The sequence below is a fragment of the Struthio camelus genome, chromosome 16, assembly GCF_040807025.1.
Source record: "Struthio camelus isolate bStrCam1 chromosome 16, bStrCam1.hap1, whole genome shotgun sequence".
NCBI classification, from domain to species: domain Eukaryota; kingdom Metazoa; phylum Chordata; class Aves; order Struthioniformes; family Struthionidae; genus Struthio; species Struthio camelus.
In genome coordinates, this window is record NC_090957.1 from 18,173,831 (window position 1) to 18,186,219 (window position 12,389).

General features: G+C 41.7%; 1 protein-coding gene across 2 annotated transcripts in view; it reads left to right on the forward strand.

Annotated features, from left to right (window-relative positions):
* The window catches only part of VPS53 (VPS53 subunit of GARP complex), a 70,423-nt gene that overhangs the window by 19,064 nt on the left and 38,970 nt on the right, over positions 1-12,389 (forward strand). For both annotated transcript variants that reach the window (XM_068909412.1, XM_068909413.1), the window contains exons 5-10: positions 1,677-1,763; positions 2,069-2,184; positions 3,330-3,449; positions 9,035-9,113; positions 10,509-10,652; positions 11,746-11,888. In XM_068909412.1, the coding sequence (XP_068765513.1) occupies positions 1,677-1,763; positions 2,069-2,184; positions 3,330-3,449; positions 9,035-9,113; positions 10,509-10,652; positions 11,746-11,888 (689 nt within the window). The remainder of the gene's footprint in view (positions 1-1,676; positions 1,764-2,068; positions 2,185-3,329; positions 3,450-9,034; positions 9,114-10,508; positions 10,653-11,745; positions 11,889-12,389) is intronic.

Below are 12,389 nucleotides of genomic sequence, written 5' to 3' on the forward strand. Positions count from 1 at the left end.
TATCCAAATCTCAGAGCATGCAGGGCAGTTACTGTTTGCTTAATAGCCCGCTTGAGTAATGTGCTGCTGCCGTGGTCTGGGACTCAGTACAGAGACAATAGTTAAATATGTTGAAAAGAGCATTCTTTAGTTCTTGGGTTTGTGTTTAATCGAAATGCCTTTGAAGGCAATATAAGAGAACTTTATTCTAAATGGTGACTAGGCTGAAGCCAAATTAGAGGGAAGGGGGGGGTGTTCATTCCTAATATAGATGTCTCTGTAGCACTTGAGTTTTCAGTCCATTTACTGCATATGCTATATGATAGCTGTGTGTCGCTAAGAGATAAAGTGTTAACTTTCACATGATTCAAAAGATATTTGAAGAGACTTTTTTTTTCCTCCTCTGGAAAATGAATTAGAAAATGTTTCCAACTTTTATACTTTTATTATAATGCAGCTACTATGTTCCAGCAAAACCTCCTGGCGAACGCTTTGCTCTTATGTTTCCAAATGAAGATGTGTTAAATTTATTTGCTGAAGGATCTTGTAGCTAGCCTTGTAACCTTGGTCATGAGACTGGATATAAAAACAGAGGAATAGAAGCTTGCTTAGCAGAGGGAAAGACAGTGGAGCTGGAGATGGAAATATTACCAGACTGGGAAGGCAGAACGTGTTGGGTTACTTCAGAAATCAGATTTTGGACGTGTGATTTTGGACATGCAGCTTTGCTCATTGCATCTGTTTGTAGTTCACGCTGGTTGTATGAGGTCAGAATACACCATGGTTGTGTGAGGGAGACCAGCTAACCCAAGAAGCTTGCAGCAAAATGGTACAAAAATACAGGCCAAGTTCCCTTCCTGTGCTCAACTCTCTTGTGGGTACAGCTTAAGCTGTGTACTCTGTTCTGCGCCTAGGAAGGACCACTCCTCTTACCTGTGGATGGAAGACTGAATTGCCCACTTCAAAGGAGTTAACAAAACATGCATCACATTTTTCAGCAGGGTGATGTCCTGCTAATTCAGTGAGATTTTTAGGCAAGCACCCAATGTTCTATATGTAAGTCATTCAAAGAAAGGAAAATAAATAGGAGATGGTCATTCGGCACAGTAATGCAAAGGTCACTTGGTTTGACTTTAGAGGTACTACAGTGCCAAATTTGGAGATGAAGTTCAGTGACTGAAGAGCGTGTAAGATGATGCATCTAATCTCAGGACCAATGATACAATTTAGCTACTAAAGGTGGGGGGGGGGGGTGGACTAAACCAAAAACATATCATCGTTAGGAGGAGTGTTTTCAGCGTTATCGTAAGGTAGAAGTTTTATTTCCCTGCTCTAAAGACATATCGATCAGTACATGTTTGCATTTTTTCCGCTCTTGGAAATTTATTGCAGTAACCTTAGACCTATTATTGTTCCAGTTCATATCATGCAGAGGTGCTTTCATAAAAAATCTCAATCAGATTTTGTCAGAGCATTATTGTAAAATTAACACTGAAACGTTGGTCCACTCAGATTAAAATCCCAGTATAAAAATATTTATATATTGGCTTTTGATATGCTGACCATATTTTCTTTGTAGCAGAACAGCTCCCCTCCACTGCCCCAGCCCAGGTTACTGAAGGCAGCAACTGTACAGTTCTTAGCAGGGGAAAACTGGATGTGGATTTTCTCTCTACTCTTCTTTGTTTCTTTTCCAGGCTCTGGAAGAAGCCCAGAAAGCGATTCAACAACTCTTTGGTAAAATTAAGGATATTAAAGACAAGGCTGAAAAATCAGAACAAATGGTGAGTAGTAGTTTCTTTCTAGCCTTGGAAAGGGAGTGGGACACTGACTTTTGCTTCTAGCTCTTGTTAGAAAGAGAGCGTTTTTGTCTATAGTACTGCTGACTGGTTGGTAATCGGTATTGAACGTATGTTCTGGGTCAAAAATCCAGTAGTGTTTGTGCAACCTGTATCCTTGTCCTTGTGTTAGCTGGCTGTTCAGCTAGCACGTTCTAGTCCCTATGGGAGAAGAGAGCCCTTCTCATCTCCTTAAAGCATTACTGCTGTGGCTTGATATTTAACCAGACTCTTGTTTTTGCATTCATTAGGTTAAAGAAATCACACGGGATATCAAGCAGCTAGATCATGCAAAGCGTCACCTGACCACCTCCATCACCACCCTCAATCACCTCCACATGCTGGCAGGGGGTGTGGATTCACTGGAGTAAGCATGTGTATTTTTAGTGATGCTTTAACACCATTGCTGAGTTCTCGAGTCCAGTGCAGTGCTCTGAGTAGGTCTGTAACAGCAGCTTGTTCTTCTGGAGGAAAGTTTGCTTATAGATTGCAGTCATGACTTTGGGTAACGCAGAAAGGACCTGCCAACAAAAGTGACTTGCAACCTGTAGCGTCATATCTAAAGGTTTGCAGCGTCAGTTGCTTGAATTGCAGTGTTGATCATTGGTGATAAGGAGTGAGAGTCTTGTTTCATTAGAGAGTAATACCATCCGTCCAGTTAGGTATCCTCATTAAGAATGCGCTCTTCAAGGGTTGTGGGAGGTTCTTATCCGTGTTGGGTTTTAAACCAAGACGGAATCCCTTTTCAGTAAGGTCTACTCTTGCTCTGAGAGGAATGAGTTCAGAGAAGCCTTGCAGCTTCTAGTATGTCTGAAGTGAGGCTACGTGTTTCTAATAGTTCTTAGTGGTTTTTTAATATGCTTGAGGAACACACTGGCTAAGGGAATCCAGTTTTTACATGTTGCATCTGTGAAGTTGCAAGACCCAGACACAGCCTGTTCTTGGATTGTAGCAAATTCTGCACGAACACTGGGTTGTTAAGTGTTTAGAATTAAATTTTACTTAAGCTGCTGTCTCCATTGGAATGATCTAATGGATGAAGAAAAAATAAACTTGATCTTTTTTTTTTTCTGTCAGTTCCCTGTGAAAGTTATTAACAGAAAAGTTGAGGCTAATAGGTTTTCAGCTTAATGATTTTGCTCCCTGTGAGGCTCTACCTCACACTTTGTGCGTGGTGACAAATGGCTTAACTCAGGTTGTTATGGTGAAACGGCGTTTACTGCCTCTGGAACCATACTGGGAAGCGGATGCATTCAGTAGTTTACATGTTCTTCGCCAAGCGTTGCTTTTGACGTTTATGTTTTTTGAAGCATTGTTAGATATATGCTGGATTGGTTTATTTTAGCATCAGTTGAATGAAATTGTAATGCTGCATTGGAATGTTAATGAAGAGTTGTGTATTTTAGAAAAATAAATGTCAATAGGGGCTGGCATGATCCACCAAGGATGAGGTAATTACCACCCAGTATTTTCAATGAACCTGCCTTTGTAAATCTCCAATTTCCTCTACAGGGCTATGACCAGGAGGAGACAGTATGGGGAAGTTGCCAATCTTCTCCAAGGTGTCGTGAATGTGTTAGAGCACTTCAACAAATACATGGGGATTCCTCAGATTCGACAGCTGTCCGAAAGGTAACAATGATGAAACGCTGAGCACTTGCATGCCTGCTGGGAAGGGGGATTAGAAAATGCATTAGACAGAATAGGTTCCACAAGAATGTAAAAGCTGGACGTGGTCCTTTGAGCTTATTTACAGCCAAAACGGGTTAAAATCGGATGCAGTTTGCTCAAATCTTGAGCAGTCTATTCTGTTAAATAACAACAATTAATAGGGATGTAATTCATAAATGATCTAGACTGCTCATTGATGGGCTTTTACTTACCTGGAGTAATTTGAAGAAGAGCAAATTGTTTAATCTGACCTTGATGTACAGGTGTTTGTGCTAAACCCTGAGGTGATACTTTCTGCTCCTTTCTTAACCTCAGTGTTATAGTCCAGCTACCTGGCATGAAGCAGAAATATATGCATTTAACATAGTGGTGCTTGGGGCTACTTTCTGCCTAGATGCGTGCCTTACTGCTGTCAAATTGCATAATAGACTAAGGGCTGGATCTTTTTCTGACTTGTACCAAGAACTGTTCCATCTTGGCATGGGTTAAACAGGCAGGCAGGATTTCTTTTTGTGGACTCGCCGAACTCAGCTATTCTGAACACCTTGAGCGTCTTCCACCAAAACTTGCACCTATTGCCCAATTCTGCTGAGTTTTGAGGCTTGTAATAACAAACCCTCCCAAAATAACAAGCAGCGTGCCTGACTGATTTAAAGCTCTGCACTTGTAAAAAGCTTTTGAGCTTGTATAGCCCTGATTTTCTAGCACAGAGTTACATGTTTGAATTTGGTGAGTTGTGGTGCAGCTCCAAGAGGAAGAGCCCACCGTTCACCACAGTAGCAGATGAAGGCTCAGTGGTGACTAAGCCACTAGATCTCTTAGAGTTTTGGCTTCATGTGGGACTCGACAGTGTGGAGGGAAGGGAGCTAGGGCCTTCCAGTTCGAGGGGACGTTGCTGTACCTGGGTGGGCTGGGAGCCCAAAGCTGCTTTGCCTGCTTTCAGCAGGCGTTATTTCCCCCATGCCACAAACCTGGTATTTGCTCAACAGCCTGCAGTAGTGCTGAGCGCAGCTCAGAGATGAAAACAGCCTATTAACATTAGGGGTGGACCTTGTTAATGATACAATCATGCTTGTAGTGTTTCTTTTCAGCTTGATGTTTGAACGTTGCAAATCAGCACTGCCATCCTCTTGATGTCTGAGATGACTTTGCTGATTACATAGATACTTGAAGGAGCCTTCCAGGCGCAGTAATTAATTTTGCTGGTGGCTCCCTTTGCTAAGACAGCAGCTGGCTGCCTGTACTGTTTAGCAGTGGAAGCTGTTCAAGCGTGTGTTTGTAGCGTTTTCATGTAAACCTGCTGGACTTTCTTTATTGTATAGATACCTATTCCAGAAAACCCAGATGGAATCCATGAGACTGAGCTAAAGAAAGATCCAGCCTAAATCTAGGGGGAGGCAGGGGGCCTTCGTTTTGACAAAGCGCTTGACCATAAGCCTTTGCTTAAATGAACATGAGAGAGAGATATAAACATAGGTCAGTGCTTTTCTGCATTTAGGTTGTTGTCTATTCCAGTCCTCCCCCTCAGATAACTAGTTTTAATTTTCTTGCAGGTTGGTAGTGCCCTAGGCAGCAGTCTGCCGGCGTTGGCCGTTTTACAGCCACGTATAGTTTAAGCCGTGGGCCAGAATTCTGGTGGTTCATGCTGCTGCTAAGCGGCGCAGTGGTATCAAGTCTCACTAGAGAGACTGGCAGGGACGTGGAAGAAAACTTCCTTTGTTTTGTTCTGGCTCCAAGATAAGGATCTGAGAAGCTCCAAGTCTCTTCCTCCCATTTTTAGAATTGCCTTTGTTGGATTTTCCTTCCAGTGTTTACAGAGTGAGAGCTGCGCCATCTGGTAGTGATAGAAGTGGCTGTTTTGTGGGGCGAAAGGAGAGCTACACCCAGTGTGTTGCTAGGATCTCTCTACTGCTTTGACATCCAGGCAGCACATGGCTCCAGGGAGGTTTACAGTGCTGTAATATCTGCTTTGGAGTCTGACTACACGTGTACCTATTAGAGCACAATGTGGAGTTGACTGTTTGTTTCATGAAACATCAAAGGAAGTTTTCCTGACTTCTTTTAAGTTTCAACTGTTAAATTGCTGGGTTTGATAGCTTCCTGAATTTCATTTAATGGCACAACTGGAGCCTGTTGGACATTTGCAAAAGCAAGAAATGCCTCTTAAAAGTAGATTTTGGTGAAGGTGAGTGGCAGTAACTGAAATCTATTAAATGCCCTGCTGGATGAGTGGATTCTCTTGCTTTCTTTAATAAAGAGCCTCTTTTTTTGGCGTAAATGGATTGAAGTCAAACACGAATGAGAAATCACGGGAAAGAAAAGTGTGTGTCCGGTGCTGGTGGATGTGGTCTTTGTCCCATAACGTTTGATTTGATTCCTGCTCCTTGATGCTGTGAAAATTAATGATGTGTTTTAAACGTTGCTTTCCACCTGTCCTGTCCCTTAGAAAATAATCAAACAAAATCCCACCTGAAGTATGCATTAGAAAGTTGGCTGGACCCTCAGTTACTTGGGTTCTTGTACTGATCCTGTTGATTATTGATGTAAAAAATGTCACAATTCACATTCAAATGCAGATAATTTTCTGGTTATGTTCCTAAAACAACTTCTAATATGTTGCATTGGAAGGTGTTTGTTTCACTAAATAGTGGTATTTTGTTATCTCTGATTTCTGTTCTGTTTTCTGTCTCTGGAGAGAGAGTTTTAATTAGTGGTCGTAAACCCACCCATGCAAGTGGTCTGGAAAGCCTAGCAGATAGTGGAAAAAAGCCTGGAAAGTATTTAGAAGAAAGATAATTATAAGTTTATTGCAGAAAAATAGGCTAGCTCAGCCCCTTTTTGTCTCAGCAGACTGCCAGGCCTAGTTTAAGATTTCTGGTAGCTTTGGCTAAAGGGATTGTGGTTTCTAGCAATTTACTGTCATTTGAAACACAGCAGTGTATGCTGTTGTAGTTAGTTTTTTGTTTGGCTGTTTTTTTTGTTTGTTTGGGGGTTTTGTTTGTTTGTTTGTTTTTTAAGGTGGGGGGGGATAAGTCGGAGAAAATCCTCATGTACCCAAAGGTTTTGGTGTGTACGAGCAGCCCCAGGAAAAGGCGATGCCACGCCGCGCCGCGTCGGGCTGGCCGCTGCGTCGCCCAGCGCGTGGCCTGTAGGCATCTGATCAGGGAGGGACATCTGGATAGCACTGACCTAAGAAGAGATCCTAAATCTGTTATAAACTGAGCGTGTCTGAGATTGCCGAGACTTTGTGCGTAATTCGCTTTTGGCAAGTGGTTAAACGCATGCTTTATTATACACGCGCACAGATGGTCCTTCAGCGGGGAACGTGAGTGAAGGTAGCCTTGGGATCAAGGCTTCGGTCTCTGCAATTTCCATTTCCCTTGCGTGAGGATTATTTTGAATTGAAAGGCTCACAGCTTTCCGTGGGGAGCAATAACCTCCAGCGGCTAAAGCAAGTGCCTTCCTGTGTTCTCCAAGTAAAGCCATCTCTCTGCAAAGATGTGGCATAAAGGTTTTAATGTTTCTGAGTGCATGTTAGTGGAAAAAATAATAACTGTGTGTGCCTGTGTGTGGGCTTATATAAAGAGTGATAATTACAGGGTGGGCAGTGAGGCACGCTCTAGTTGCTCACACATGCTTTAAACCTTTGGCTACTTTGCTTTCTCTGCCCTATCTGTATCTTGCAAGAAATGCAAAAAACGCTAAAAGCCATTTCTCTCTTTTGTTTTTGAGAGATGTGTATGCAGGATAGGTTTTTTAAACTATTTTAACACCTCAGTTCAGCAGAGTATTCATGCAAGTTTCTTAATTTAAGGATATAAGAATCCCTATTAAGAATATCCTTAAGTACTTTTCTGAATCAGAGCCTAAAATAACAAAGCCTGTGGACAGGGCTTTTAACTGCTTCATGAGGCCTCTTTTACGTTTGATGGAGCTTTAGGAATCTGGCTGCTCTTCTTTTGGTGCTTTCACTGTACTTTGCACTGCAACTGGTTTCAAATGGGAAGGTTACTGCCGCTTGTGCTATATCAGGCAATAAGTGCCAGGGCTAATAGTTTCATTTGTTTATATAACATCCTTCATTTATGTGGCTCCTGATACTAAAGACTTATTGGTTCTTGATGATTTAAAACATGCTATTTTTTCAGTCCATGTTTAGTCTCTTTTTCTTTTTTTTTCCTTTTTGTTTTTTTGATAATCGAAGGGTTTGGTTCTGTGATGCTGTCTCACATGAGTTACTTGTGCAACTTGAGCAGGATTATACCTGTTAGGGCTGCTGGAATGGGCTCTTCTTTCTTGCTTAAATTTCCTATTCTTCCTATTTCAACGTATTAGTCAATCCCTTTTGTTTTACAGTTAGATATGCAGGTATTAACTGTGGTCTATACCTGGAACGTTCAAACACTCCTGTGAAGCCGAGAGCTTAAGTGAGAATTATGCTTGACATTGCAGGCAGGAAGGTTATTGAGCAAAATCCCTGTAAATAAGTCCTGCGTAAGGCAGGTCATACATACAGTTAAATCGCAAATATCATGTTATATTTTAACCCTAACTTTTAAAGGAATAGACTCTTCTGCATTTGGCACCATTAGAGAATCCAGCCTATTCTCCATCACTGTCAGGTTGTCTTGTAGTGCTTCTGCTACTAATGGATCTGAAATGGGCAGATTAAAGAAGTGTACCATTCTTTGATAAGATTGAGGAGTCTTAAAAAAATATCCAAATTCTTCACTCACCCGCCCCTGCTCTGTACAAACGTTTTCACAAAAGTAAGTGTACCTACTGTGTCTAACATATCAGTCTCTGTGGAAAAATCCACTGCTTTGAATAATCAGTTTAGTCCTTAAAGTGTTTCCAGTATAATAAAAAGTGATGGAAGAATTCAAGGTCTGCAGAGGAATATAAGTGCCTAGCTATTTATTTTGGCTTCTTCTAGTATGTGTAGGCATTTCCATTTCCCTAGAAGTATCAATTAAGGCATATTGACTTTTATTTCTGGAAATTGGAAGCTTTATTCTCTCAGCTAAATAAAGAGCAAGATTGTGGTCCGTTCAAACATTTTTACCCATTTCATACCTTTGCTCTTTTATGCTTCTGAAAACATAAAGAATTTATAGTATACAACCACAGCCGAACAGTGTTCACGTGGCTGCGTTTAAAAGTAGGTCAGTGCACCTGGAATTGTGAAAAATTCACTGTGAAGACTGAGACACTGTGAAGCCTTTTATGTTTTAGATACTTCTGGTAAAATGTGATCAACACACACAGATGTAAAATCTGCTATGAATTGATCACTTTGGCATCAAAGGAACAGTGCTGATTTTTCAGCTGAGGATCTGGCCCTTACTGAAATACTAACTTGCAGCAGGGTGGTCTTAATGCGTGAGTTTTTTTTTCTCTCCTTAGCTTGCTTTTTTTTTTCCTTTAAAAAAAACTTAAGGTAACTGTTAAGATTGAAGTCCGTCTTGTAGTTGTGTTTGCAGAAAACAAACCAAAAAAAGTTGTTGTAACACCGACAGAGTCATTACTTCCTATTCCCTCATCAGGGTGAAGGCAGCGCAAAATGAGTTAGGACAGCAAATCCTGGCTGACTTTGAAGAAGCCTTTCCTTCGCAAGGTACAAAGGTAACGTGCTGACTTCCCCTCTTCCTTCCCTTGAATAGCACTGCTGAAATTAGCTACCAGGCGTAATTGTCATCTGCTTTTATCTCATTTTACTTCTATGTTTGATCTGTCTCTGTTTCAGGAGTTATTTTAGAAAGCAAACCAGTCTCCCAAGCTGCAGGGCGATATGTACAACATTTCTCACTGTTTCTCTCGGGTGAACGCGTGAGGGAAATGACACCCTTCCCCTCTCATGCTGTGTTTGAGGTCTGCTTGAGAAGTATACTTATGCTGACTGTTTGCACAGATGGGGAAAGCACTAATTGATGTGACCCGTCACAGTGACTTTCAAAGTTGATCTATTGTTTAAATGCATTTATTGCAGTAAGGCCTGCAAGCCAGTCAAGGACTGCAGCAGGCGCTGGCCCAACCAGAGCAGGGTCCCGCACCCTGAGCGTCTGACCCAGGTGGTTCTTGCCCGTGTTACTGGCTGTTTGTCAGACAGAAAAGATGTATGTTGTATTTAGGGAAAGCAAGCACAGGCTGTTTCATGACATGCTGTCACCAAGCCCAGCCCCCAAGCTGGGGCCTGTCGTCTCTGGTTTATACAGACGGCACAGATATAAGTCTAAGCTAGGACTAAGGTACCCCTTGGAACACTTTACAGGTTGGCCAAATTATGCATCTAAGTGCTTGCAAAAGGTACAGAGTAGCTGTGAATTTGAATTTATTACAAAGAAAAATGTTCATTCTGTCTTCCAAAGTACCAGCTCTGCTGGATTCTTCATAAAACTAACAAGTGCAGAAAAGAGAAAAATATTTGGAACAGATTCTTGATAAAGAACGGATCTGTGTCCACGTGAAGCAGCTTCAAAAGTGTGTGGGGTTTTTTTAATGTTTCTAAATTATATTCTCTGTCTTCTCCACTGATACGGTGTTATGGGCCATTACAGATCAGCATCAGAGGCTACTGTACGTGTTGCAACTTGATCACCTGTAGACTGCTTTTTTTCCCCATTAATTTGGCAGAAATTAACAGGGGAAAAAAATGTTTGTTTTAGTTTTGCAGAAAACGTTTTTTTTTTTTTGTCCCACTTATCAATCACTTTTTAGCTGCTCTTCAGAATATCTAGGCTAGTGGAAGGCTTTGCAGAAGTTATGGGTCCATGGGCCTTCTCTGTAGAAGGAGCTGGCTGCACTTCTGCAGGTCAGTAGCTTCCTGGCTGTGGAGCCACACAACACCTTTACTGCCTGTGTCAAGGAGGGAGCTCAATTGTTCATCTCACAGCAAAAAGCATCAAAAAGAGAAAAGTAATGGGAAAGGATAAAAACAAGACAACTCTGGATGTAATACAACTTGCGATCACCCCTTTAGCTGTTTAACCATAAGTCATTTGCTCCTGTTTATTTTGACAGAGGCCTGGTGGACCCAGCAATGTCCTACGTGATGCGTGTCTAGTCGCCAATGTCCTGGATCCCAGAATCAAACAGGAAATCATCAAGAAATTTATTAAGCAGCACCTCTCAGAATATTTGGTCCTTTTCCAGGAAAATCAAGATGTAAGAGAAACATAGCAAGCTACATTTGGATTTTACATTTTGCTCTGGTAGCATGTACAAACCTCACACTTCCCCAGCCTCCTGTGGTAGTGTGTTCCTAACCTAGGGGCTTGGAGGCAGTGACTTGCTGGTGTGGTACTGACTGGCTGATGAATTTGGAGGCAATGTGGTCTCCTGCCAGGATTACTTCCTCCTTACTTAGAGCTCAAATTCATAGATCAGCATTGGAAACATTTTCCCCTCCTGTAAAAAATGAATTCAAGTTAGCCATACACTTTCTGTCTTGTAAAGGGTTGAAAACTTAAACTCTCTGACCATTGCAACCTCCCCATCCCCAAACCTTAAAAAAAGGTGAGGAAGGGAGCATTTCTAGTAAATGGAACAATTTATGTAGATAATTTTTAAACTTCTTGTCTTGATGCTAACAGTGTTTTCTTTAAAAAAAAAAAAAAAAAAATCAGATATGTAAAAAAAAAAAAAAATGTTTTGAATCAAAATGTATTTTAACTACTTCAAAATTTTGATGGTTTGTGACAAAGAGAAGACTAAAATGCTTCATTTAAAATAGCATTTTTTCGAGAAAGTTCTTTGAATTAATCTGTTTGCTTTTTTGGCTAGAAAGCACTAATGTTGGAGAGAGGAGGTGATCCCACGCTGCTCTTGTAGTAAGGATACTGGCTTATGGTGACACAAACCCCAGAGTTTGAGAACCAGTTGAACATGAAAATCCAGGAGTTCCTGACTTCTGATCCCATTGCTGACCTTAACTTCTCTGTCTGCAAAACAAAGAGAATGGTGGGATTGAATGAATTATTATTGGATTTAGTTTTCAGTAGTACCTACATGATTTAGAAGTGCTGTTATCCTCATTTTCAACAGAACTTGCGCTCTCAATTCACGTCAGCCAGGATTTTCAGTCTAGCTTGTGTTTAAGCATTTTGAAGAATGACTGTTCGCATGTTATTAATATTGGTCAAGTTAACCTTGACTGATAGCCCCATTTCCTCTGTGAAGCAACTGCAGGGAAATCAAGCAGTCAGGCTGAATATTAGCAGCTGCTGCTCTTGAGGTGGTTGTTCTCCATGTTATTCAGGTTGCCTGGCTGGATAAGATTGACAGGCGCTATGCTTGGATAAAACGCCAGCTGGTGGACTACGAGGAGAAGTATGGGCGCATGTTCCCCCAGGAATGGTGCATGACAGAGCGTATCGCGGTGGAGTTCTGCCACGTCACAAGGTGAGTGTGCGTGGGTAACCTGCAATGCTTCCCAGCAGAGTCACCTGCCTTAAAACAAGAGATTGGCCTCTCTTTTGCCAAATTGATCACATATGTGAAGGACTTTAAAGACTGTCTCAAAATATCTGTGTAGCTTGTTCATGTTTTAAAACAACAGCAGCAGAGTGAAAACCCTGAGAAGTACCCTAAACTGTATTTACGGTTGAGGGAGTGAGACAAACTGGAAATGAATTTTCAGTGTAGCAGAGATAAGAATCAATAATGTTGAAGCCTGAGTGAGAAAACACCAGCTGACTATGGAGTGACTGCCCCAGGCCAATCTCTCTGAAAGCCAAACTTAGGGAAGCAGGAGAAGCGCTAGCCAGAGTCCCAGTAGCACCATTAGCTGTGTTCTAGGAGCCCAGTTAGGGACGCTGCCAAAGCTTTCATAGCACTGGCTTTTCTGGCTGGAGTGGTGCACGGGGTGTGAGGAGATGGGGTCCTGTTGCACACAAAGCTCTA